The 27,524-nt window shown below is 44.3% G+C and overlaps 1 protein-coding gene across 14 annotated transcripts in view; it reads left to right on the top strand.

The window, feature by feature from the left end:
• PTPRS (protein tyrosine phosphatase receptor type S) overlaps positions 1-27,524 on the top strand; it is a 671,876-nt gene that overhangs the window by 600,475 nt on the left and 43,877 nt on the right. For all 14 annotated transcript variants that reach the window (XM_069649333.1, XM_069649335.1, XM_069649332.1 and 11 more), the window contains 3 exons: positions 6,209-6,306; positions 11,342-11,465; positions 26,653-26,828. In XM_069649333.1, the coding sequence (XP_069505434.1) occupies positions 6,209-6,306; positions 11,342-11,465; positions 26,653-26,828 (398 nt within the window). The remainder of the gene's footprint in view (positions 1-6,208; positions 6,307-11,341; positions 11,466-26,652; positions 26,829-27,524) is intronic.

A 27,524-nucleotide genomic window follows, 5' to 3' on the forward strand; every position in this document is an offset into this window, starting at 1 on the left:
CTGGGTTTCAGGAAACCAACAGGAAACCAACAGCAACAATCTTATCCATCCACCTCTAGACAACTGTGTAAAGGTAAACCTAAATGGAGATGGCAGACCTCCTAGATACACATCCTCTGCCTCCAAGCAAAGACTTGCATGTCCTTATCCCTGTGGGGGGTCGCATAACATCATTCACCTACACCTGGGAGGGGGATTGCATCCAATCTGTGGGTGCTAGACACTTGCATCGAACTTGTAGGATCTCCAGGAAACCTGTCACCACGCAACATGGAGCTGCCACAGGAACACCAGGAACTCCTACAAAATGAAGGCTAGGCTCTCCTCCAGGAAAAACACCATCGAGAGAGTAAAGCCAGATCAGGTAAACAAGGTCATTTACTCCTTGTATTCCTTAGTGCAAAAAAAAAGACCAGTGTTTGAACTAACAAATTCGTAAATCCTCAAAAATTCAGGATGACAACTTTGCAAGAAGTCATCCCCTTCCAAAAAGAGGAATCTACATGACAAGACTAGACATGAAAGATGCACAACTTTCATATTACCAAGATCTCCCGCACAAAGAAAATTCCGAAGATTGAAATAGGAAAGATACACTACCAGTTCAAGGTACTTCCATTTTGGATAGCATTGAAACTGCGTGTATTCACAAATGTGATGCTGGTTGTGGCAGCTCACCTACACAGAGAAAACATTCTCATCTACCCTTACCTTGATGACTGGCTCATTACAAGGGAATCATAGACAGACGGTCCATTGTAGACTTACTTTTTCAACTACGGTTCACCATAAATAAGACAAGTTCAAGTCTGGTACCATCCCAGAAAAAACAATTCCTCAGAGCAATCTTAGATTCAAGGATACCTGTGGCTTGCCCAGCCCCATAATGGGTACAAGCATTTCTCCTCCTGATTCCTTGCTTCAGACTGGAGCCTAGGTAACAGTGAGGAAAAACATTAAGGTGCTGGGTATGAATGCATCATGCGGTTACATAGTACCAATTGCATGTCCGAACATGAGAACGATACAACAATGGCTACCAAACAAATGGTCCCAGGTTTGGGGCCATTAGGACAATTTAGTGGTGTTTTCCAGGGAGGTGGTGAATGCTCTGCAGTGGTGAACAGACAATCTCTTAAAAGGAAAGGCCTTCAAAAAGCCAACAATTCAGGCAAAAATACCAACCGATGCCCCATTGTTAAGTTGGAGTGCCCATTGTCAGCAACTCAGGGTGCAAGGCACATAGGCAAAGACACAGACCACACACAATACTTAAACTTCCTAGAGCTCTTAGCATTAAAGATGGCACTGCTACTTTCCAAACACTATCACACAACAAGAGTTTGTTAATAAGCACAAACAACACCAGCGCCATAGCATACATAAACAAACAGGGAGGAACAGACTCACTAACACGGCCCACCCTAGCACAGGAGATATGGCAGTGGTGCATCAAGAACGGGATTCACATACAAGCATAACACATACTAGGGGAGGAAAAACACCTGGCAGACAGTCTGAGCAGAGTGTTCCAGAAAACCCACAAGTGGGTAGAAAACGCATCCACAGATTTTCAAGATGTGGAGAACAGGAACAGTGAACTTACTTGCAACAACTCGAAGCAAAAAATTCCAAAGCTTCTCATACAGGTACCCTCAGAAAGGATCTCTGGGGCTTGCCCCATGGATAAATTGGTCCGGGATATTTGCATACACTTTCCCCCCAACCACAGTTCTACGCAAGGTGATCCACATACTACTATACGAGAGTGCAACAGTAATCCTAATTGCACAAATGTGGGCCAGACACACACTTTAGGAGGTGGGCCACACCTCCTAAAGATGGCGATGCAGCTCCCATTCAAACGAAACCCAACACCCGACCACCTCGCCCAACAAGAAGGGGAAGCTGACCCATCCACAAACATTGATCTTAGCATCATGGCTCCTGAGATCATAGAATTCAGTCATTTACAACGGCCTCATAGGTGTATGAAAATACAAAGGAAAGCACAGAAACGGAACACGAGACCCTGCTATTAAACCAAGTGGAAATATACTGATATGATGCAAGAGGGACAAAATTAACCTCATTGAATACAAGCCTGCACACATTGTAACACGCTTTAGCTGCTAGGCGCTCAGGTCGTGCTAATGCATTAAAAGTACACATAGCAGCACTAGCAGCTTGTACCACTTCTCAGCAAAAGATATCCTGGTGGAGCGTACCAGTGGTTAAGGCCTGTATGAAGGGAGTTAAAAGACTGCATCCTCAGCGGCTCACATACTCCCACGGTCGGGCCTAAACATTGTACTGCAGAGACTCCTGGGTGCACCTTTTGAACGTATGCATAACACCACATTAAGAGACCTCTCTTTCAAGGTGGCCTTTCTCACAGTGGTCACATCTATCAGAAGGTTTAGTGAACCCAAGGCATTGCCCGTAACAGAGCCTTTCATTACCATTCATAAAAACAAAGATGTGTTTCACACACAGCCACGTTTTTCACCTAAATTCATCTCAAAATGTTAACCAACCCACCAAACTGACATCCTTTTTCCAAAACCCTCCAAGTAGAAGACGAATTGCGTTTCACACACTAAATATAAAAAGAGCAGTCATTTTCTACCTACAACGGACAAAAAAATACACAAAACAAGCCTATTCTTTGTGTCCTTTGCTACTCGTAGGGAGGGTGAACCTGTTACCAAGGCCATTATTTCCAGATGGAATGTCCGATGTATACAACTCTATCTACTAGCAGAAAAGACACTACCGTTTAAACCTAAGGCACACCCCACATGCAGGAGAGGGGCTACTCTGGAATTGATAGCCAATGTACCACTTGACGAAATCTGTGAAGCGGTAATGTGGAGCTCAGGTCACACTGTCACACCACACTTCTGTATCAACATGCAGGCATGGTCCAACTCACAGGTGGGTCAGGCAGTACATAAAATCTTTTTTAAATTGTCCCAAATCTCCCACCTCCTGCTTGCTAATCGGTGCAACACATGTGAATCTAAGCAGATTGACAAGCTCTCGAAGACAAATATTACTTATCAGTAATTTTCTTTCTGAAGTTTGCATCTACTTTGAATCACATGCGCCCGTCCTGCCTCCCGCCACGAGTATGGGACAGATAAAAAGAAAATGAAATAAAGACCTATCATGCACAACCTTCACAAGCATCATGCAGAAAAAGAAGCATTCTGAGGCGTTGACACGTGAGGGATAATGGATACCTGGACACGTAGAGTAAGGATTATGTGATGGGAACGCTCCTGTCAACACTGGGTTTTTTTTAACTTTGAAAGAACAACTTTTATACTCTGAGCCAGCCACTAGATGGCAGACTATGTAAAGCATGTGATTCTAAGGAGATAGAAGCTTCACAAAGACATACTGGTAAAGTCCATATCAATATTTGACTTCAATAAATGACTCTCACCAGTACTTAGGAGATGAGGATAGTATAATGGGAGTACAAGACGGCAGCAATTCATGAAAGTATGTATGTTAGTGATGTATGAGTGTGTTTCACTGAAATGTGCGAGGTTAACTATGTACAAATGTTTGATATTTCAGGAAGTAATGTTTTCATCTCAGATAAAAATCTTGGCTTATGGATGATGGCACATTTTTCGTGTTGCAATCTTCTTCTTATTGGCATCCACTTCGTTATCACATAAGTGCCTCTCTCACCGAGTTAATTAGCATTCAGAAAAGATCATTAAACCTACTACCTAAATAATGCGTCCATATTTGACTAGCAACTTCCGCTGCTCTTGCCATTGCTCTGGCTAGTGTTGTGTGAATCCCAAAAGTTAACCCCTGAATCCATCATGTGTTCCCTAACTTTGGAGCCACCTACTGATACATTTGATAAATATTTGTGATGTGTGGTATTGGTCATTATGTATATTAACATAGCATAAGAATGATGTCTACATTTGTAAATAGCGCCACAATGCATTCTGGATATATGGTTAAAAACACAGTGAGTAGAAAAGGGCCTATCCCAATTTTATTCACATTTAACATATGTGCTAGTTAGCCAGGCTTGTAGTTCTCTTTTTGAGACAGCTGGAAATCCTGGCCTTCCTCAACCATCCATTTACATGGGCGATTAATGTGAAAATAAACGAGCAGGAATGCAATTCTGTACTTGGTGTGAATTGCGGTCCTTGTGAGGGCAAATAGTAGTTGATGGCAACCTAAACTATACCCAGGACGAAACAATGATGACGCCTACAAAAGGCAGAGCAGTAGGAACTATTGACAACGACATCTCGTGCTGCACACCCAAAATCCCTTCACTTCCTGGTTTCTGTAATTCACCGTCAAATTGAACCAGCATATCAATCATTTTCAGTGTAGTACCTCGTGGTCAAAATGCTCGTTTTTCAATAAATGTCCTCTTTTAAGTGCTCTGTTGTTTCTTGGTGCTAGGCCCCTCGCTATATCCGCAATGAAAATACAAAGGCCTCCAATTGAAAAAGAGGGTTACAATTTTTATTTGACCACGGATTCTTTTTTCTAATTGTTCAGCGCTTTTAAAAGGTACTTCCTGCAAGATGTAAAGGGTGGAGATTTGAATGGTGGAAAGTTCCAATTATTATTTTTATATTGAAATTAGCTTTGAACTGAAAGTGATCTAGTCAAGCTCTCTGCAAAATGTTTGGACTTCACATAATCAATTGAACCGCAGAATTTATTGACATGAACAGGAATGTTAACTGAATTATTGGGTACACATAGACACGAATAAGTAGTGCACCTCTAACCCCCCTTCTTCATTTCTGGACTTCACACCTTCTCATTCAGTCATGGTTATCTGGATTCCACTATCCCAAAGCTGTGATACAGGCAATCGTTCACTCCTTAAATCGAACATTTCACAGACTGCGCTGAAACCAGAACTCTTCTCATATGTGTAACATCAAGAAAGGTCTTGGTTTATCCACTGCGCATGGACAAGTATTCAATTCTTTCCAAGCATACAGTCACTTTTGATTAACAATTGTAATTCTATTCTAATTCTTGTGAATGAGAGGTCTCAATAAACTTTTCAGTTTTCACAAGGATCTGAAAACTGAACAGTTTATTGAGACCTCTCATTCGCAAGAATTAGAATAGAATTACAATTGTCAATCAAAAGTGACTGTGTACTTGGAAAGAATTGAATACTTGTCCATGCGAAGTGGATAAACCATGACCTTTCTTGATGTTATACTGTGTGTTAGGCTCATGAGGGGACCCTGGGTCTGGATTGGCAATCCTTGCAGCAAGGATACTCACCTGATTAGATACTAAACCGAATGAATCCAGTGTTTATATATTTAGGGTGGTTTGCGCATCAGAGTAGCAGTCCCCTATCCTTTAGGTCCTTGAGGGTAAACTTGCTCTTTCTTCTAATATGTGCTTCTCCTGTCTTTTGTTATACTAGCCACTGCAACTATCTCATCTTTTTAAGATGTAATCCTTGTTTTCAGTACTGTCTGTCTCTGGTCTAATTACTCAACACTGAACAACACCGAGATACCAGTTTGAGTGACTGCTGCGCATAGCAAAATGTACCTACAAGAAAACATAACTAGATCTCGCCCTTCTGATCCCACCATAGGAGCTGCTTCTTAAAATCTGGGGTTTTAACATTCAGTGCACCAGTCAAGACGTCAACCATGTTCAAACTTGCCCCAGATTATGACATTTCCACCTAAATTTGGGATGGCCTCTTTCATCCAAACAAAGTTGCAACAAAATTGTTAGTCAACTCACAGATTGGATGCACAGGGACAGGGGGTATTTCTGCCCCTTTAGCACTGCCAAGGTAGGAATGTCCACTGGCACAATCTGCAGCCTACCCTCTCCATCGCTTCCGCTCATTCAATACATCCTCAGGGTCTCTGTGGCGCTTTTTCACCTGGCACTGCTTTGGGTCTGTTTGTGGCCAGTTTGGGGGTCTTTTGTGTCGGTGCTCGCTGCTGATTCTCTTGCTGACCATAGGGGCCATTCCGGGGAAGCCTCATTCGCCTTTTAAATTTGCAGGCTATAATTTCGAGCCCTGACGTCTGTGCTAACCTCTCTCCTTGCGATGCCGAATTCACATTCCAAAGCTTTTCTTTCTAGTGTGCGAGTTGTGTGCCTAGCCCATTTCACGGTGCTTTGCGATTGGTCAGCATGCTCTGCTTTGTCTTCTCCGCAGGTATGCTAAACCATCCGCCTATCCCAATCTCAGAACTGGCAGAGCACACAGAGCATCTAAAGGCCAACGACAACCTCAAGCTGTCGCAGGAGTACGAGGTAAGAGAATGCTGATTTACTTTGACCACAATGCCCCAATCCTTCCCAATTATCCCAAAATGCAGAGCTCATAGCATTGTTTTATTTTATTTTTAATGTAAAGCAGCTTCTGTCCTCACTTAACCACTCTCTCTCTGTACAATGCACTTTGTTTTCTAAACAATCACACAGGCTAATCCGAGGAATAAAGTGTGTCTTGCAGTAGTTTCATTAGTTTGTAAGATTGTATTCCCTTAAACTACACAAGCAGTCAGCGGACTACATAAGAGGCTGAGTAGAGCGAGCTGCTCAGGGAAAAAAGATTAAAAGCTACATTTATGGCAGCTACTGAGGGGGCGGGGGGGTTGCTGCAAATACCAAAGAGAAGAAAGTTCAGCAGGTGGTGCAGCGAGGCACCCTTCAACCCAAAGGCATCAATGCTAAAGTAGAAGTGGGTTATCTAGCAAACCCATTTGAAAGGTTAGGCAGACAAAAGCAGTTCGAAGGATAAAACTCTGAGGACAAAACAGGGGCATTTATGGAAGTTGCCAGTGGCCACAGCAAGCCATTGCCTCTGAAAAGCCATTCTAGAGTCACACACGTCAGCAGGTATATGATGTGTGGTTGGCTCCAGCCCAGCCCTAGTGGCCTTTTCAACTCACCAGCCTAGAGCCCCACAGAAGGCTAGCAGGAGCTGAGCAGAGGCAGACATATGTTAGAAAATGTAGGGCATGTGACTGATTCTGACCCGGAAACACTGGTCTTTCACAGGACTTGTTTTATTGTGTACTCTGACCATTTCCCCTACAGGCCAATCCAACTCTAGGCCAAATTGTAATGACTGAACATGCTGGTCTGGTCTGAGGCATAAACATGACTCCAGGATCAATCCACTAGTGCAATCTTGTTCTCAGCAGTGAGTGCTAAAGTCTCTGGGCTACCAGACCGGCCAGCTCCTTTGCACGCTGTCCATTAAAAGAAGTTTGAGTCTCCCTTTATGTTAGCAAAGCCTTGCCTTTTGAAAGTCTCCTCTCGATTGGAGAGAAAAGGTCTGCTTTGTAGCTCATTCGAGTCTGGTGAACTGCTCATTCTGTATTTAACTTTAGACTTTGGATTAAGCCACAATCTGTTTAATATGCGTGGTACAGAATTGCAAGGTTAATTTGCATAATGCAATATTCTGAGTGCCCTGGCGCGGCTCCAGCAGAACCTCCACTGGTCGGGAATCCAAAGCTAAACAAATAGCACTAATGAATTGAGCGCAGGCGAGATTACAGGGATCGCGAGCAAATGGATACACTGCCACTGTATCCCTTCAGTATGTTGAAATGAGGGGAACAAAGGGCCTTGCACAGGGGTCTGAAACCTGCGGATCTCCGATGTTACCTCATCATTGACTGTGATGGCTAGGGCGGATGGGAGATGAAGTCCAAAACATCTGTTGAGTCAAAGGTTGAAGACAGCTGTCTATCCCTTTACAGAGCGGTGACAGGGTGCAGTGCCAGGGTTCCAGACTACAGGAGGAAGTGTTGGAACAGTGTTGCCAGGCTGACTTCAAGAGCACATGGATCGGGTGCCAGGAGCTAGGGACAGAGTGCCATAATGCAGGAGCAGGGCACCAGATAATAGAACAGGGTGGCAGATTGCAGGAACTGGGTGCTATAATGTGCAGGTTGGATTAAGAGTACAGGCGTAAACTGGAAAGTGCAGGACAGCATACAAGAGTTTCTGTGCAGGGTGCCACAGCTTGGGGCAAGTAGCAGAGGCACAGGGTGCAAAGCTGCAGGGACAGAGGCAAGAGTACATGTTGCCATAACATGAGAGATTTATGAATAAATCCATGAACATTGTATGAAACGGTTCTATGTTGTTTTACTTCACTGCAACAAAATATCTTTCTGGGTTTTGTGCTGTTTTTCATTTCACTTAAATGGGGGTTCCTCCTTCCCAAACACCCCCCTTCACCCTCCTACCCCTGACCCCTACTGTTCGCACTCCCCCCATAGTCCCAACACCTTAATACATATGTACAATCTAGGGCGGCAACACGTGAAGGATCATGGGTACCCGTGCACGTAGGGTAGGGACAGTGTTACAGGATCACCCTGTCAACGCCCCTTTTTTTAAATCAGAAAAAAACATTGGCAATACTCCCCACCAACCTCTAGATTGTGGCCTATGCAAAGCATGTTATTCTAAGCAGTTCCAAGCCACAGAAAGGCGATTGCTGGTAAGTGATATTTGTAATAGGTTTACTTCCCCCATGAAGTTACCTTGTCGAAGTGAAGTAAAAAAAAGTAAAAAAAAGTATTTCACTTTGATAAAACAATGATATACAGTATGACCCTCCAATGGAATGGGTCCAAGAGTGTGGAGCAAGAGCCAAAGTGACTGTTTCATGAGTGGAGAGTGGAGTGCTTGAGTTCAGGGCAGAGTGAATGAGTGTGGATGGGGTGCAAGAGCACAGGTTGGAAGAATGCAAGAGCAAGAATCCAGAGTAAAGAGCAGAGGATAGAAGCTCTGGTTCCCTGGTGTCTCCTTGTCTCTTTGTGTGTGGTCCATGCTGCGAAAATAAACAAAGTGTTCTCCAGGAGCTGAGGACCCTTCAGGTTTGCGACCATACTCTGCTTGCTGGGTCCAGTGGAGGAAGCTTGGAGTCCTTGGTTTCATATGGTCGATTGAGAAACCCAGTGTCTACATAAACTGGTAGAGCTTAGGCATCAGATCGGTATTGGCAAGATGCAGACAGGCAGAGCTCTTACGTGGTCCTCTTCGAATTTGTGTTGTCGTCTCTTTGCGATTTCTTTGCAAGCTCAACTTCAGCGCTTCAACAGAATCTCAATCTAATTGGTGAATGTGGAAGCTGAGTAAACACTCCATTTTGAATCGGTTAAGAGCATACTTTAAAACTTTTTTGTTGACCACCAATTTTGTTGACCACCAATTCTCTGGGGTGATGCTACATGCAAGCAATTGTGGGTTTCTTCCTGAGCTTTCTCTCAGGTGTGGATTGCCGCAGGATTCCAGGCTCCCATCCACTGGAGTAGTCCTATCTGGTGTGGGTCACTTCAGCACTGGTTTTCTAAGGGAGGCATCAACGGCCATTCCTGTCAACACTTCAGTACACCTCACTTGCTCATAGGCACAAAGTACAGACGCATCCATGGGTTACTGGTGGGACACCACCAGGGTGATGTTAGACACATACACCATAGAATACACACCAACGTGTGGACTCCATAGAACTAACCATGCAAGGCTACTTACATGGGGAACAGAGTGCCCTTGTGTCATCCCAACCCCTGGCAGGCATTGGGCTTGTTAGTGGCACATCAGAATTGCTTCCCTGATGAGTTCTCAGATTATATCCATCTGGGAAAAGGCCAGTTATGTGGTCAGGGAAAAAGCAAAAAATACAAACAGACTCCCCTCTCACCAGCTGTACAGTTTAGGACTTTCAATCTCACTGCTTCCATCTTAAAAATTGGATTGCACACATTAATGTGCTAAAGCTCATGATATTATTTAAGATGTTGCGAATGACCTTGGAGCATGCACATTTCCGCTAACCTATTTTCTACTTTGATTTCGCAGACATGTGTGAGGGGTCGGAGTAAGTATACAGACACAGTCTGAGTTACTTGACCATTCACAAGTAAGACTCTCTTACCTGTTGGGTTTTTCACTATTTGGGAAGTAATTGTCCTCCCTATGAAGGCGATCTAACAATGCCAGGGGGAACAATTCACATCTCCTGGTCTTTGCTTGGTGTCTGGCAGACTTGGTATACTCTCCTGCCAAGTGTTGCCAATGTGCAGGCAACACTAGTTTGTCCAAATTAGTGGGACTAGGGATACCAATATGCACCTCTTGGTGTCTTCCTGATTTTCCTTTACTATCTGAGGGTCTTCCTTTTCTTTAGGGATTTTTCTATGGAATTTCTCCATAACATGCAAGCATTTCACAGTAAATAAATCTCTCCTACCGCCTACGTTGTTAGGTTGGCTGGAGTGAGTCACTCGTTTGTGAGCTACAATGCTCCGTTGTTTCTTACTCGCACCATTGATGTGTTGGAGACACTCCCACCGAAATTTGGAGCTTAGATCAGAGGTGCAGAAATTGAAATTTACAGCTGCCTGCACTGACCCAGTGCTTCAGCAGCTGTCAGGGATGCACAGGTGACCTGTGTGCCTGCTCTGTGCCACTAATAGAGCTGGTGCTGTCGTGTCCGCAGACTCTTTACACCAAGGCACTTTTGTACGCTATAGTTTTGGCATACAACTTTTTTTTTTTGGTTTTGTTTTGTGTTTAATTGTATTACCATTTTTACAAAATCATTCTTTTGGCTGTGGATTTGATAGATTTATGCTGTAATTCTGGTTTGTTTGTGTCGTTAAAATTCTTCTCGTTCTGTGCATTCTACTTTAAAGTCATCATTTTTCTGTCTGTTCCCCGCTGGGCTTTCAAGAAACTCATTTTGTAAGGGGGGTTCTGATTAGCAGAGCTCCATTTCTGAAACCAAATCATCTGTATCTGCATTATTTTATATTCCCAAAAATAAAAGAATCTAGGGCGTTCGCACGAGCACTAGGTGGTATTCTGTCACAAAGTGTCCCTGCAGCACTCCATGGTAAGGTGGGCTGTGCTACAGTAAAAAGAAGGTACAAATAAATGGGAGAAGCTCTGTGCACCCCCAATTACATCAGTGCTACTGGTGTGTGAGACTAAGTAGACTTCTCTCCCCTGAAAAACCAAATCCATGGAAGATATGCTGGGGTCCCCATTGAAGTCAATGGAGAGAAAGGTGCAAAAAGTGAAAAATCCCCTAACAAGAAGCTTGCTCTCATTTGGATGCAATAGGTTAGAAATCGGTATGCACTTTGAATCAAAGCAAACTTCCATTCATTTAGAGAATATGAATTATTTGGACACATCTTAGTGTCAAGAAAATATATGGATTCATGTTATCAAACCGCATAAATGAGCACGCAGCCGTTTCCCATTGGTCATCTCGGTGTGTCTAATAGTTTTTTTTTTTCTTTCTTTTTTTCTCCAGTCCATTGATCCGGGGCAGCAGTTCACGTGGGAGCACTCAAACCTGGAAGTGAACAAGCCCAAGAACCGCTATGCCAACGTCATTGCCTATGATCATTCACGGGTCATTCTTCAGCCAATTGAAGGTAACTCCTGCCTGCTTTGCCCTGATATCTTGCATGTGCCTGCAGATCACATGGACTTGGATGCAGTGCCATCCTGTGCCACACGGTGCCTTCTAAAACGCTGACTTACAGTAATCCGTGTCCTTTTGAGATGCGCCCTTAAGTCACCCACATTGGTAAAGTAATGTCCGGACTCATGGCCCGAGTCGGTGAATGATCATCTGAGGTCTGTTCTTGCTGCCCGCCTGTCTTTCTCATAATGTTGTGCACGTCTGCTCCTGTTAGCAATGGAGTAAAGGAAGTTGTGTCCTTACTGGCAGGCCCCGAGCGTTGAGGTGATGTCTGTGTGTGTTTTTCCTCTTGAAACCTTGCTTTTCTGTTTGATTGGACCATTTTAGAATGGGCAGTGCTATGGCAAGCGCTCCCTCAGTTTAGAAATGTTTTCTATCCTGTTGTTAGTTCTAGCAATATTGGCAAGGGCCATGCGTGCGTGGTTGATGGATATGTTGTGTATGGCCTCCATGCGGAGCTCTTAGCAACTATTTCCATTTCCAAATGCTCTTTCTTCCTGCTGTGACAGCAGAGTTGGAGGAGGATGAGTCATATGACGTCACAGCAGGGGGATACAGCATTGTATCTGACAGATATTTATTTCCTTTTTAGGGTGCTGTAGGGCGGGGTTGGTTACTTTGGACCCTCATTACAAGGTTGGTGGTATTTCCTGTGGAAATCCTGCTAAACTAGTTTACTGTGTCTGCCACTCTCAGAAAATCCTATGAAACAAAACAGGTTGCTCCTGTAACCCCATAGTAAATTCGTAATAGTACATTGCTACTTGTATGCCTACTGTAATTTACAACCAAGTTACACATATTGCTTCAGAAGTAAGCTAGACGTCCCTTGACGTAATTAAGTGTGTGGACTCAATCCATACATATAATATAGAGCAGTAGTTTAACTCATAAGTCTGCTTTATTATTTTAGCAGATCTTTTTATCTGTTTAATAGACAAGCATTTTCAGTATTTTTCAGTTCATGCTTTTTGACAAAGAGGGTATACAACGTAGTCTTGGCACAGGTGAGGTATTGAACAAGACAAGTATTGCTACAATCACAGGTATGTTATTGTGAAAATCAGACAAATATTACGTCATATTTGACAGTCACATATATATTAAAACAGAAAGATGCTTGGGGAACTTTTCATTGATACAACTTGAGGACCTCCGCGACCTATTCAATGCAAAATTGCAATGTCGCAATGGTGTGTCAAAGAGAACGGAGACCTTGAGTTCCCCTAAAATAGAAAGAAAATGGTTTGAGACACCCTATTACTGCGCCAAATGATGACTGCAACATATTCAGTGACTAATTAGTTGCTTTTATTGGTGGCCCTTTTGTGATGACACGTGTTTCGGCATTTTGACTGCCTTTTTCAAATCCGGGCATATCCTGTGTCTTCGGTCTCGGCCGCTGTGTTGGCTAGAAAATGTAGGAAGTTACCGGGTTAAATCCCATCTGCAAATGTTGCTTTTGCATCCCGTCCGCGTCAAATGTTTCCTTAGTGTATTAGAATAAATTCTTGCTTAAGTCCTGTGTGATCTAAAAGTAGATTGATGTCCTCTAACTCAGTCAGACGTGTTATCTGATTCCTAGCTAGGGGGGGCCAGACTTTGGATCAGCTAAATGCTGGACCAACCCAAACTCTCAGTAAATCCACCTAATTACGAGTGGCAGTGTTTATCCGCATTTCCGAATGCCATTGGGCTCCATTGGGGATTGAGCTGGTAATTCCGCCCATGGTAAAACTGGCAGTGTTTCCTCCACTTTACTGCTAAAGTCAGATTTTGGCAGTGTGGGGAAGAGTAGCAGTGATGCCACTGGCACCTTCTCCTCCTTCTTTCTCGCACCACCAAACTCGTAATGGGACCTTGGTATTTATTTCTGTTGTATGTAGTCCCTCATGCCTCCACTATACACTGCAAAGGGGACAATGCAGGGATTGGAAAATGCATCGCTGGGGGGCAATACGCAGCATAAAGTTTATAAACTGAGCCCTTTAAACTGCATTTCACCTTCAGGTTTTTCATCATAGACAATTCGAGCTTCATTCTCGTTGTTTACAAGTTGTCACTTGGAATCGTTCGGTGGAATATATCCGTGTAGTTAATAGCTACCCTTCTCTAATATTATATATGTTGGTTTTGGGGATGTTCTTTGAAGGTGTTGTTTTTTTCTCTAGAATACTCCAGCAACACCTGTCCGAACAAATTGTGTTCACGTTTCATGCCGGTCAGATGTGTAAGCGCAGCATCACTACCTGCATCCTTGTTATAATGAGCAAGAATGTTAAGAACTTGAAAGATTTTCCGCCCGATACCTGAAATCAGAATTTGGTGGAAATCGCCACATGGTCTCCACCCAGTTCATGGCAGTTCTACTTGCAATACTAACAAAACATAAGATTCCGCAATCAGCCCCCTTGGTTCACACCCTCAACTAAAGTGCCCTAAGCCTGGTGGAATGGGATATCTAGCGCTCTACAGAGAAAGTCAATCATGATCCCACTTTCTGCCAACCAAATGACAGTCGAGTTTGGGAAAATGAAGACTCTATTTAGGAACTTGGAAAAGTGGCGTGTTCCCACATAAAGGGATTTGTATATAGGCAAACAGTGGCATAGGGTGTGAGTTGCCGCTCTGGTGTTTTCCATGATTTAATGCTTATTGGTTGAGTGATCCAATGATAGCACTTTATTGTGCAGTTAAGTTGAGGATAAGTGTGTCATGGCTAGCTTGTAGTTAATGGGCTGGATATTGGGTGACCACCGGTTGGATAGAATGAGATTCTGTAAACTGTGTGGTTGATGGTGTGGTTGTTCATGTATTTGGTTCCAATAGCCAGCTAATCTTTGGCATGTTTTTTTCTGAATTCATGGTGCTGGATGAGCGGAGTTATCCTCTTCCTGCGAGGAAAGGCAGAGGGGCAGGAGACAAGCCGCAAAGTCAATGCCCTTTGTACATCGATTTATGCAGTGATCCTAATCCCACAGTCCTCCCCTGCGAGATCACTGTTGTGCTGTTGGGTTCAGCCAAACTTTTTAACCTCCACTAAGCAGCTGGCATCTTGTAATGTTTTGTGGCTTTCTACTTTAGCACTCATGCCCACCTCAAAAGGTGAAGAGGATAGAGGTGGTGGATGTAGAGGGAGAGGGGATGAGATGGAAGAATGAGGCAATAGTGGGAAAGCGGGTTGCTTAAAGGAGTGTATTTAAGGCTCTTGGCCAGTTCAAAACAATGAGTACGCAGAGGAGGCAGTGAGGAGCAAGTAGAGAGTTTGGGTAGAGTAGCGGAACTTAATGTTACGTTGCTTGCGTGAAGAGCACTATTTATTGCCTGTTTTATAAATGGGAATCTTGGGTGTTCCTGAGAACAATGGGGTGAGGGTCGGCTTTGGTTTTGTAGGCCCCCTCGGAGAGAAACACCATACATTTGCTACCCCAGCCACCAGCAAGACCTCCAAGTAACCGTTGCTGATGGCTGTTACTTATGAAGGCTGGACCCTCTTAAGCAGATGCTGGGTTGCTGTGGGGATAATCTGTCGAGGCACCATTATTACTCACTTGGGGTATTCAAATAGATCCCTCTTGGGAGGAAGAAGGGCTGAGTTGGTACAACCGTGGTATTGAACCTAGTCACATGACATCGCCCTGTGTATAAGGTGAGAATGGTGAACTTAAGCTATCTGCCCGGCCAACGGACCCTTAGGAATGTGGCTGAAGTTATTTATTTTGGAGTTTTCTATGCAGCAACTCATCGAACCCTCAACGCTTTCACAAAGCAAACCCTGTCCCTGATAAAAGCTTCTCAAAAGTCCCACTGGAGGCAACCCATGAGAAATATGGGTGAGCCATAGCCATCGATGTCTGTCTGTTGAAGCCATGGATAACTGTGGTTTGCTATTACTAATTGCCAATATCAAGTCATTTCTTATGGGCAATTGATACTTGTATGTAGCAGGCTGGTGACCTGTAACACGACTGGTGGTTCCTGACTGCGCAGGATGTGGTGCATATGTTTACAGCCATTTCCTGAAGGCCTTTGTGATCTGACTCGGATCGCATATCGTAAGGGGAGCTTATTTCAAAGCCTCATTCACTTAACTGCAAAATGGTGTTTCCTGTTAAGGCACAGCGGGCCTCATTACGAGCATGTCAGTCCGGGAACTACGGTACCGGTAAGCATGCCGTTACCGTAGTTCCCAGACCGCCATATTGTGTGCTCTGGTCGCGGGTGACATTTCACCCGCCAGGTTTTTCCTGGCGGGTGTAACGGCACCCGTGAGCAGAGCACGTTGGATGCACCGACACATCTCTGCATGGATGGGGAGGCCCTTGATTACAGCACCCGCAAATGAGCAATTACCCGGTCCGTCAATTTCGGTATGACCCGGTTCTTGACCATTCGCAGGTGCTAGAAAAAAAGCAACTCCGGCGGCAGCCGTGCCGTTTTTAACGGCACGGCTACCGCCAGAGTTGTAGTAAGACCCAGCGTGTTGGATACATTTTTGCCAGATGGAGCGCAATGTGAAATCTAGGGCGTTGTACCCTATTTGGTTGCATATGGAATTATTGACAGGGCTGAGTCTTGTAATTGACTCTAGCATTCACAAGTGTCAGATTAGTCCCCAGAATTACCAGGGCTTAACTATTGTAATCCAAGAGATCCAAGAGATGTGCACCTGAATGATAGCACTATATGTAGAACCTTTCCAAAGGACCTTGGATACTCTATTTAATAATGCTTAAATAATCACAATTTGTCTATTGCCTTTGGATACTATTCCATTCCTTCGTTTTCATTCTATGCCATTACAGATGGGGAACAACCACATGACAGTGAGTCTTGATCACACATCCAAGGGAGCAGTCTATCCCCAACTGCTTGGCAACGTCCTCACTGAACGATCACATAAGCAAAGATTGTCACAGTCTGGATTCGGCAGCCGTATATCTGGAATAGTCTTGTGGGCGTTTGTCTGTAGCATAAATTGGCACTGGTGTTTTACGTAACCTTTCCCATTGCCCGAGGGTGCCATCTAAGAACATGGGTTGTCTGGTGTTTCGCCTCAATGCTTCATGCTCATATATCATCTCCCCTTTTCATGCTAAACTGTATTTTCCTTTGATCTGTATGGCTTGGTATACTTCCATCTCTGTTAAACGTGGTTTCATCACAATAAATCACAATGGAGCTCATTTTCAATTGAGCTCCATTTGCATGAGGCCTTTACGCCTTCAGTTGATGCCACAGCTCATTTTCATTCATTTGTATGGTAGAGAAGAGGGGCGGAATGCAACCTTGCATTTCCGCCACCGCCCTTCCTCTGCGCCCTACAAATGCTCCAGCGTTTGTGCCCAAATGCATTTTCATGTGGGCACCAATGCTGAAGATCCCTGTGGCGTCCGCCAGTTTTATGCACAAGCCCGTGGACGTGTGGCGGGACATCCTACTGCTACATTCATGTAAGGTGGCATTGGTGGGGAGTACAGCCATTACTGTACTCCGGTAAAACCCTGCCACTCCTCCATTAGTACCACCTACTCTTAACAATGTGTTGATATGCACTGTGCACTTAAGTTGACCAATTTATTGCCCTTAGTAGAACCGTGTTGGTTAGCCCATGTTCTGCTCTTAGAAGAACTGCTTAGAACATAGCCTGTTGTTTGAATCTAGGTGAATATTAAATTTAGCCATTGCATTGAATCCAGATGACTGTCGAATGTAACCAATTACGTTGAACGTACATGTATTTTATGGTAGCATTTTTTTTAATTTAGAAGAACGTGATACAACTGATCACAAACCCACTAAGAACTCTCAAATATTCTATCTATTCACCCTAAAACACAGAACAATATACAACATACCTCTACCGCAACAAAACATAAGAGCATCACAAACTACAATGTAATACACACACCACACTATACCAAACAAGAAACTTAGCCACCCACACACCAAGCGCCAACACAACAACCACCAAATGTCATAAATCAGCACACAGTGACTGTTTTTCCAAACGGAAGCTACCAACAGCACATCAAAGCTCTTGCCCTTTTCCCTCTCAATCCCACTTACACAGATGCCCACCCCCCCAGCACTCCTTCCGTTTCAGATCTGTCAGGGTGCAAGGAGACCACATAAGTGGCAGCGTTGCATGGTACAAGACCAAAATTACATAAACCTGCCGGATCCCAAAGGAATCCATTTGCGCACTGTGTGTGCATGGTAAGCAGTGCTGACAAATGACAATTAAACACTTTCTGACATGCAACCATGTCAGAGAGTGCTTAATTGTATTTGTGAGGGCTGCTTGCCGTGCCAGGCAATGTTTACTCAATTTGCACTGCGGAGTGCAAATGTGAAGGGCAAATGGCGGCGCGCACACCCATACGCCAGCTTTTACCCTTTACATTCGTACTCCATAGTGCAAATTACCAAATTTTGGCGGCGGGGTCCTGCTTACGTTACTGTGTAAACGTAACGGGTCCCTGCCATCGAATTACAGGGAACCCAAAAATGAACCCCTATGTTGCAATTTACTGCATGGTATGTTTTTTTTCTTTTAATGTTCTCCCAATGCGCCCTTCAACTCCCAGCACCCTTTCCCACCTCTCTATACCCTGTAACCCCGTACATATACCTATCGATTTTCTGTCCGGAGAGTAGATTATCACATAGTAAATGACCACATAGTTATTTATTGAGAGGAACCCATGGTACACACCCACCTCAAAGGTTTATTTCATTTTTATTTGTACAGATTTTAATTGATGACGGACAGGTTTCGACTGTTGTGTAGTAACAACTAAAAGGTGCATATCCCGGAGACTCTTTGGGGCCATTTGAAGCCATGAATGAAGGAGAAAATACCCAGGATTTATTACTAGCAGCTACAAATGCTCCCATGTAGTATGTGCAGCGTATAGACCTATAACTAGACCTACTCCTTACAGGGGTAATAGAGAATAAACGGCAAACCTCGTGCGTAACCTAAAGTAAAAGGGAAACTATAACCGTTATCACAAAGCATACATTTAATGTCTATAACATATGGAAATGTCTTTTACTCACTTATGAAACCTACTTCTCTAGTCAAGCTGGATGATGCCATATATTATCAATTAATTGTAACGGGCCAAATATGTACAACATTTCTGAAGTGATACAAAGTCCAAAGTGTCACAACAAACACAAAACCGCCTGAAAATGATTAATATGCCAAAAGGCATATAAATCCAAATTCTTTAATGGCAGATTACCCCAGATTGGGGGTTGCCTCCTGGAACGGTAAATACCTGTTTTTTTACTGTTGCCTCGAAGCGATATATTTTCCAATCTCAAAACTCATTTACTCCTAGAGTTTGGGGCCTCGTGAGATAGTCGATTTCCCTGCCAAGTAGTGGGGAGAGAGGGGGTTGGGTCCTACTTTATAAGCGGCACACAATATTTCGAAAATTGTTTGCACCTTCTGTGGCAGCCAGCATCTCCCCTGAGTGTCGTCGTAATGGTTTGTAGCCCTAGAGCAGAAACGCTAATCTTTCTTTCATGGTAGCGAGCGTTCGTCTCTCTAGCGATTGTGCACCTTTTGCCTGAAATGATAAATTCCGACTTCTAAGCGAGGTTGCATGCTGATGTGCGACGACTAGATCGCAACTAGACTCATCACCAAGAGCCTTCCGGGGCTTCGTTGAGATGCAACCGCGTGTGACCAGTGGGAACTGCATGTGTGGCCGGAGGGGGAAGTGCGCACATGGAGGGAACATAGGCTTTCCAAGATGGCGGGACATTGCCTCCCCCGGCCGAACACCTAATGGAAGGCGTACGCTGTCCCTAACCGGAAACACGCATTCTCTTTCTCCCCGGTGATTGAGAATATAAGAGCGATACTCCTACTCGGCAGCAGCGGCTTCCCCTCGGGCAGACAACCCCTGAATTCTCACCCTTGGGAGGCAGAAGCAATCGAGCACTGGTTCACGTGCTGCAGCTCACATTTTCCTTCAGGAAGTAATCAGATGGAGAGCACTGAGGTTTGTCTGAAGAGTTTTGCCCGTCGCCTTGGGGTATGCTGGAGTTAAACCGGCAGAGCAATGTGTCCGATAGCTAGCTAAGAAAAGAAAATGAAGGAGTATTTCAGCATAGATGCCAACGTTTCACTGTAGAAGGTCACTTGTGCGTTGTTTCCCACAAAATGTGTGTAATCTACATAGCTCCACCCACCTCTCCAGAAGGGCAAAATGCGTTGTGAACCGACCACATTGAGGACAATTTCATTAGAAAAAGAAACGAGCTCAGTTTACTTATTTACCTTTTTGTAATAGTGCAGATAAGTGCATTTGCCACAATAAAGGAGACGGATGCTTAGTTGACAGATTTTGTAATTAGTTTAACAGACAAACTCGTTATCTTATATGCATTACTGCCCGGAAGTTTGTACAGCATTGTACTTTTGAGTTACCCTTAATTATTCCTCTTTACTGCATCTGACCTGTTCTTTTTTACAGTGCAGTGGCACCTTAAGCTTCACTACACTGGCTTTTGTTCATTTGTTATGGGGAAATGGACATGTCCTTCAGGCGGTCAGTACTGGGAAGCATTGTTTGCCTTAGTCTAGTTACTTTGTTACTACTTTTAATAACATTTGACCACTTTGTGGTAGTTTTTATCATTGTACCATGCATCTTACAATGCAGTACAATGAGGAACAATTTTTGTTTTGCCCTAGACTAACACTCAGAGGATTTTGGTTACTCAAAGTGTGTTAAACAAACAAGCTGGTGGCAGCAGTGACTTTTTACAATTTTTTTCTGCATTTCGTTTTTGCCTTACCGCGTTTGGCTACTAACTGTGACTAGTGGTCAAACATGGCCATGCCACAAGGTTTTTTTGCTTGTCCTTTGGCCATTCTGTCTTTTAGCCACCTTCTTGGCCTGTGAGGCCAGAAAAATATTTATATGGACTTCCAGTGCCTGGGAAAGCAGAGGCTTTTGGCGGGCTTCTGGAGAGCTGTGTGTTTGCTGCCAGGAAGTGGGCTGGGACAGTCTGGTCCCAATCCACAAACTGGTGTCAGTGTGTATGACTGGTTTGATTGAGTTTTGCCGTCAGTGGTCCTGATTGGACCACTGCTGAGGTGTGTGTGTGTGGGGGATAGAACTGTCATTGGCTAGTGGAGCTACTGCTCTTACCTGGCTTTTAGGATAAGAGGACCCCTGCACACATTCTAGAGAGATACTGGAAGAATCTGAAGGAGCCAAGACTGCTGTCCAGCTAAAAGACTTACAAGGAGACAGTGAACCCATTGGAAGAAGACTTGGTGGCCAACTTCTGCTGCTACCCTGTCCTGTGGAAAATCTCCAGCACATCTGCGATTGAGCTGTGACCTTTGGAGCGGAGAGAACATACATTCTCCATGTCCGCTCGGAGTCCTTCAAAGAAGAGCCTTCGTAAGTGCCCCAGGACCACCCTGTGACTGACCTACCGTGCTGCTGAGTCCTGGAACTTGGGGTAACTTCAGCTTGTGCAACAAGACTTACCGCTGCAGAATTTCGTGGTCCTAGCATCAAGGGGACCTGAGATAGTGGCAAGTGAATCCCTTTGCGTCGCCCTGCATCAGTGGCCATCATCTGAAACTGTTTACCTGCATCCTTTGCTGTCCTGAGGAGTCTACACTACCAAATACTCAGGTGGTACAGCCTGATAGTAAGTGTGGAGTTTTGTACTGTCTCAGTTGTATGGTTTTTATAAGCTCTTACTTAGTTGGACTTCAGAAAAACTGTCTTAACACCATGCCACAATGTTTTTCATTTGTCCTTTGGCCATCCCTTCAACCCTTCTTCCTGACCTGTGAGGATAGGAAAATCCTTATATGAAATTTCAGTGCCCACGAAAGCTAAAGGTTTTCGCGGGCTACTGCAGGACCATGTGTTTTTGATGCCAGGACGTGGGTTGGGACTGTCTGATTCTCATCCACAAACAGGTTTCGTGTGTCTGAGTGGTAGGCATGAGCTATGCCAACAGTGGCCCTGATTGGACGACTGCTGGGGCGTGTTTGGGGGCCAGATCTTTGATTGGCTAGTGCGAGTTTTGGCTCTTACCTGCTTTTTCGATAAGAAGAGCACCCCTGCACCAATTCCAGAGAGCTCCTGGAAGAAACCTGAAGGAGCCACGTGTGCTGTCCAGCTGCAAGACTTATAATGAGACCATGGAACCGTTGGAAGAAGACCATGTGACCAACTTCTGCTTCTGTCCTGGAAGAGCGCTGTCTTGTAGGTGATCTTCAGAAGTCCTGCGAAGGAGCTTTGACCCTTGGAGTGGATGGAAGATACATTCTCGATGCCAGCTCGGAGTCCTGCGAAGAAGAGCCCTCGGAAGTGCCCCTGGATCACCCAGTGGCTGCCCAGCTTAGAGTGTGGACTTACGTGCTGCAGACATCGCTGTTTCGCGTTGAGCCCTGGAATTTTGAGGATCGGCAGCTTCTGCTACGCAACTCATCACTGTCAAATTTCGTGTTTCCAGCATCTAGGGGACCTGAGATACAAGATGAAATCCGGCCGCTAAAAGTGTGTCCCCCTGCCTCACAGTTCATCAGTGGTTGTTGCCCAAAACAGCTTTGCTGCATCCAGTCCTGTGCTGAGAGGGGCACTGCATTGAGTTCTTCTGCATTCTCCATCTTGAAGAACTGACGACAGCATTTGCCTCCGACCGGAGAAGTGCTTGAACCTTCAACCCCTGGGCATCCAGGAATGGAACTGATGGCTGTAAAAGCAAACTTTGACCCTCTTTAGAAAACCCTGCCAAGTCCTAAGAATAATCTGAGACGGTTGAGTTGTAACAGTACTTACCTGAACCCCTCACTCCCTTTTAAAAGTTTGGTAACTTTTTGAAAGTTTCATAACAGTATGGCTTTGCCATTGCTTGCTCGCACAAGCATTCCAAAAGTGGGGGACACTTTAATTAGCTAGTATGTCCTCTACCCTTTGGTACTCTTCATTGGACCCCAGAAGCGCTCCGCTGACGTCTTCCCATATCACAGAACTGTGTAGAACTTTGGTGAACAGTTCGGCATGAGGCCCCATACCTCTTAGGGATGTACTTTTAAAGTAAATAATAAAATAAACTAAATAAACTAGTGCTGTATCTCTGTGGACCTGCGGGCTGCATACTAATACTTACCTTCCTTTGCAGGGGTTTGTTATGCATTTTACCCAACTCCAGTGATTGTATATATGTATCTTTTATTTAGTCTATTGTAATAATATTACATGCTAGTAATAATTTTTCATAGTGTTATATGGTCATAAATAAATACATATTGTTTGTAACTGTTTGTCCAAGTGTGTTCCTTGTGTTTTCACTGTGTGTATTCATTGAGGACCCCTTATCAGACTCACACCTCCTAAGACTTAGCCTTGACCACTCGCTTTGCTACCTTGAACTGGTTTGGCTACAGCTCCCAAAGCTGTCTCACTAAACTAGGTTGGCCTTCTAAACATCTGTCCAACAGGCCAGAGTTTAGAAAATCAGTCCTAACAGGAGCAAACACAATTATTTGGATATACTTGTATATCTCTCTCTCCAATTGATGATTTACTTTCAGAACTGAGCATTATTTCAACCAAGCCCTTTTTTTGGAGATGGGGCAGAACGGCTATTCTTTTTTTGTGTTTTGTACTGTGAAATCTGCAAACTTTAAGCACTCACAGGAGGTCAAAGCTCTGTGACTGTTTGGCAGAAGCAGACCCCATCAAACCGTACCAGATAAAAGGATCGCTTTGCATCTGTTAGGGAGATTTATCCATTTCATGCTTAATCCCCTCTCACAGTGAGACCCCCAGCACTTGTTGCTGGACTTATGGACCTTTTTCTTTCTATGAATGAATGTGGGAAAAAAGGCTCACCTCATTCAAAGAGAATGAGGTGAGCCTTTTTTCCCACATGCATTCTTATTTGTTCTGACATTTGGGAACTCGGTTCTTTTTGTTTCACCTTTAATCTATGGAGTCTGCTTTCCTCCATATTTCTTTAAGGCATATGTGTTACACTTTTGCAGCGCACAGCACCCTCTGTGCAGTGTTGCTGGGAAACCTTTGCGTTATCCTTTTCATTTTTTGTAAGAACCACTGTTCTTAAGAGAAGAGGGATACTTTGTGTCTCTCCTAAAACCTTTACTTATGAGAGATTAGCACACACCACCTTAGGCGGAGTGCTAAGAGGATACCTAGTATCCCCTTTCTTTCTGATCCTGTGACTTTCTAGTCACAGTAACAACCCTAAAGTTTTGACTGGTGGCAGTGGACGTGTTCTTTGAACTTTAGTGCTATTTTCTACTGCCGACTGTATTCACAGACTTGGTTATGCACCAAAGGGTCACCTATGTCCAAACATGATGGCTCCTTTTCTTTTTTCGCCATTTCTTTCATGGTTATCCTTTGTTAGCCCTTCCACTAGCATTCTGGGAGGGGGAGGTCTGAATGTGTGTTTTGTTTTTGGCGGGAACACTTGGGTGTCCCCACCTAGGTGTGTCTGTGAAGACGGGAAGTGGGGGAGGAGTTTTACACTCCCCTGTCCTTTGTCTGCCAGAGTGCCTGAATTGAACCAGTTCCCAATGGGGGGCTGGCTGACTTGATTGACACCCGGGACAACGTCCTTTTATCACATGTTTTTTCGCAGGTTTTTTTACCGCATATTTTTTCACGAAAAAACCCATCTAATTATTTAGGGGGGGGGGTTAGAAAATGATATATATGGGGTGTGAGTGTTTTGGAATAGATAAAAAATTAAAGGGAATGGGGCTTGGGGAGGGGACACCCCACCCAAAAATAATTTTCAAAAATGTCAATGGGTTTTTTCATTAAAATATTTGCAGTAAAAAAAACGCGAAAAAACATCCCCCGATGAAATGACATGGAACCGGACAGCCACCCGTCCCTTTCTGTAAACTGCTGGGAGAGTTTGCAGAGGAGTGAATGGGAAAATCGAATAAAAGGTGAGGTTCCTGGGGCAGAAGGTAAGTCGACCACTGGAACAGAAGCTCCAAAGCTGAAGATGACCATAGACACCTGCAGACTCTTCCAGTAACCATGAAGCGATAACTGCTGTGCTGACCCTGTTTTCTTATCGACAGAGGAGCTCCGAAGAGGACTCCTTCCCTTTGGCTGGTGGAACCAATCAGCCCCAAGACAAACTGCAGATTGAGCCATCCCCTGAGGTGCTGTCATGGGCGTATTTGTAGGTGGGCACAGGGGTGTTTGTCCCCCCCAAATGTCATGGCACACCATTTTGTCCCCATTCATTTGGCTGGGGCACTTTTTCTTCAGATGTCATGTCCCCGCCCCCTCCCTCCTACCATTTTCAGCCAAGTTACTCCACTGGGTGCTTTGGCCTTCCAGAACTGCAAACCGCGAATACCAGGGGGCCTCCGACCCATTTTCAGTGCAACGTCTTTGCAAAGCTGAATCCGCCCAGATCTTTGAGCTCCAGTTGGACCTCCAGAGGCACAATCCCACTCATCCAAGTCTCCTCACAAGCGTGCAGGACTGAAGAACTAAGGAAGATCGACCGGATGATAACTGTCCTTTGTTGGAGCTGATAAAAAGGCACCAAAACTGCAGACCGACGTGGGAGACCGAAGAAATCCGTGCCGAGTCCTTTCTCACGACTTCTGCTGTGACATCCCATTCAGAGTTCTTCCTTTTGCCACCAGACCGAGGAATCAGGAGAACGAGAACGGTCCGTCGCTGCTGCACAGGAAAGAATCCAGCCGCATTTACTTCTTTTACCCTAAAGTACTGTGGGGCTCAATGTATAACTTACCTCCAGCCGAATAGTCGCTCCAGAGTGACTGGAGTGCATTACAAGGTGTGTGGGTGTCAACCCATACCTCTGGCCCAGGCTTAGCAGCTTGTGTCCTATTAAGGTGTCCTTTGCAGGGTCCCTAAGCATTGTGGTCTATTGCTAACCTATTTTATGTAAAGTGACTAAAGTATCCGGGGGGGTTATACCTTTTCTGCTGCTGAGTAAGAGTTTTGTTCCACTCCTACACTGACTTTTGAATAGTTATGGATTGGACTTCCAAAGCATTAGACGCCTTGAAAGGTTTTGCTTAGAAATCTATTACTGCTAATTGTTTTGAATAACCCTTCTTTTCCTTCCTACAGACATTTTCTGTGTGACGTCATAAATGAATGAGCCTCTAATTTCTCTGTAACAAATGTGGTTGTGTGGCACTACAAGTTATACGGTAGAACTGTCATTAGTGCCATTTTCTGTAACAATTGTAAGCACGAGGAACTACTATTGAAGCAGTCATCATTGAAAAGTATTGTTGATATTTCCTAGGTGTTTTGGTTATCTGAAAGAGTAGTTTCTTTCTAACCTTGTGTATATAAAATAAATATATTTTCTTACAACTTTCAGTGTACTTAGCTACAGCCCACATCCCCCTCTTAAGATAAGCCTGGCTGCTCTGCCATTCTACCAGATCCTTTAGGTAGTACAGATTTATACGAAGAGTATGGGACTTGAATACCAAGGGATAGTTTTATAGAGTCTTGCCTCCAGGTGGACTTTAGGAAAACTCCCCTAACAGCATCTAAAACCACCATCATTGTAGGAATGTAATTACCTTGTTTCTAAGACACCCCGTTTAAAGTGTTTCCCTGACACCTTTGCAGCCTCAATGGTTTTGTGGGTTTATTTGCGGGCAAACCACACGAGTCGCGCGCCAGTTGATCGCTATGTTTCTGTAAATATTGATATCAAAGTTTATGATTAAAATAGAAATTCAAGAGCATCTACAGCACTATTGTTTTATGTGAACTTATGTGAAATAGTGATGTGTATTTTTTGGTAGTGTGTAACCGAGCAATGTATTTTGTCCTGCTGTAAGTCATTGTAAAAACCTAAGTTGAATTCCCTTGAAATATTTAAATTGAAATAAGTTTCCATCTGCTATGGTCAGGTAGATATTGGATCACTGGGTGCACTTCTCAAACTCTACATGGGGCAGCTCTAAAGCCTCTGGCTTGCCCGCCCCGCCACCCCATCTCTGATGACCACTTTGCTCCTCCTGTCAACCGTCCATTCTGCTTCTTCCTCATTTTTTACCTTCTGGGTCACGTTTTGATGGTCTCACCCAATGCCTACAGGAATCATCGGCAGCGACTACATCAACGCCAACTACATTGATGGCTACCGCAAGCAGAATGCCTACATGGCCACACAAGGCGCGCTGCCAGAGACCTTTGGTGACTTCTGGAGGATGGTGTGGGAGCAGCGCTCGGCCACTGTGGTAATGATGACCAAACTGGAGGAGAAATCTCGGGTAAGGCTTCGCCCCTCCCCCCCCCCGCATGTGGAATGAAGAGAAAGGATAGAAAAAATTGACAAATTGATTGCACTTTCAGTTCATCCGTTGGATCTATAGCCAGAAAGATGCCTTAGTGGGTTTAGAAGTCTAGAGGTCGCACATATGCGTGGTCTGATGCAGCCTTTCGTGCTTTTGAGGATGGAGTAATACAGTCCTGTACTATGTGTTGCAAAGATTCATACATGAACCCATAAGTGTTATTTTTAGAATGATACACAGTCTACCCATTTCTCTGCCTGTTCTAAAACCAGATTTCCCACCTGCGAGTTACCATTATTCATCATTAAAAGGATGACCCTGTTTTTTTAAGTGTTGCTTTGCTTTAGAAGATGTATGTCATGAACTCCCAGAATGGCCCAATAATGAGAATTTGTATCTTTAACTGCAAGTCTTGGAGTCTGGAAGCAAGCATAGACAAAGTAAAAAGAGACCAAAGCTCAGCCAGTGAGAATAGGGGCTCTTGAGGAACTCTAAAGTCAGCTAATTAGATAAGGTCCTAGGGCCTCATTCAGAGGTGGGTGGTAAAGGGAAATCAGGCGGTATTTGCAAGATACCACCAGATTTACAGTCCATCCAATTTAGGTTTTAGAGAAATACCACCGGCAGGATTGCCTTGGAATATCACAGACAATGTTTCAAGTCAGACTTTCA

The sequence above is a fragment of the Ambystoma mexicanum genome, chromosome 1p, assembly GCF_040938575.1.
Source record: "Ambystoma mexicanum isolate Mex_15411 chromosome 1p, UKY_AmexF1_1, whole genome shotgun sequence".
NCBI lineage: Eukaryota > Metazoa > Chordata > Amphibia > Caudata > Ambystomatidae > Ambystoma > Ambystoma mexicanum.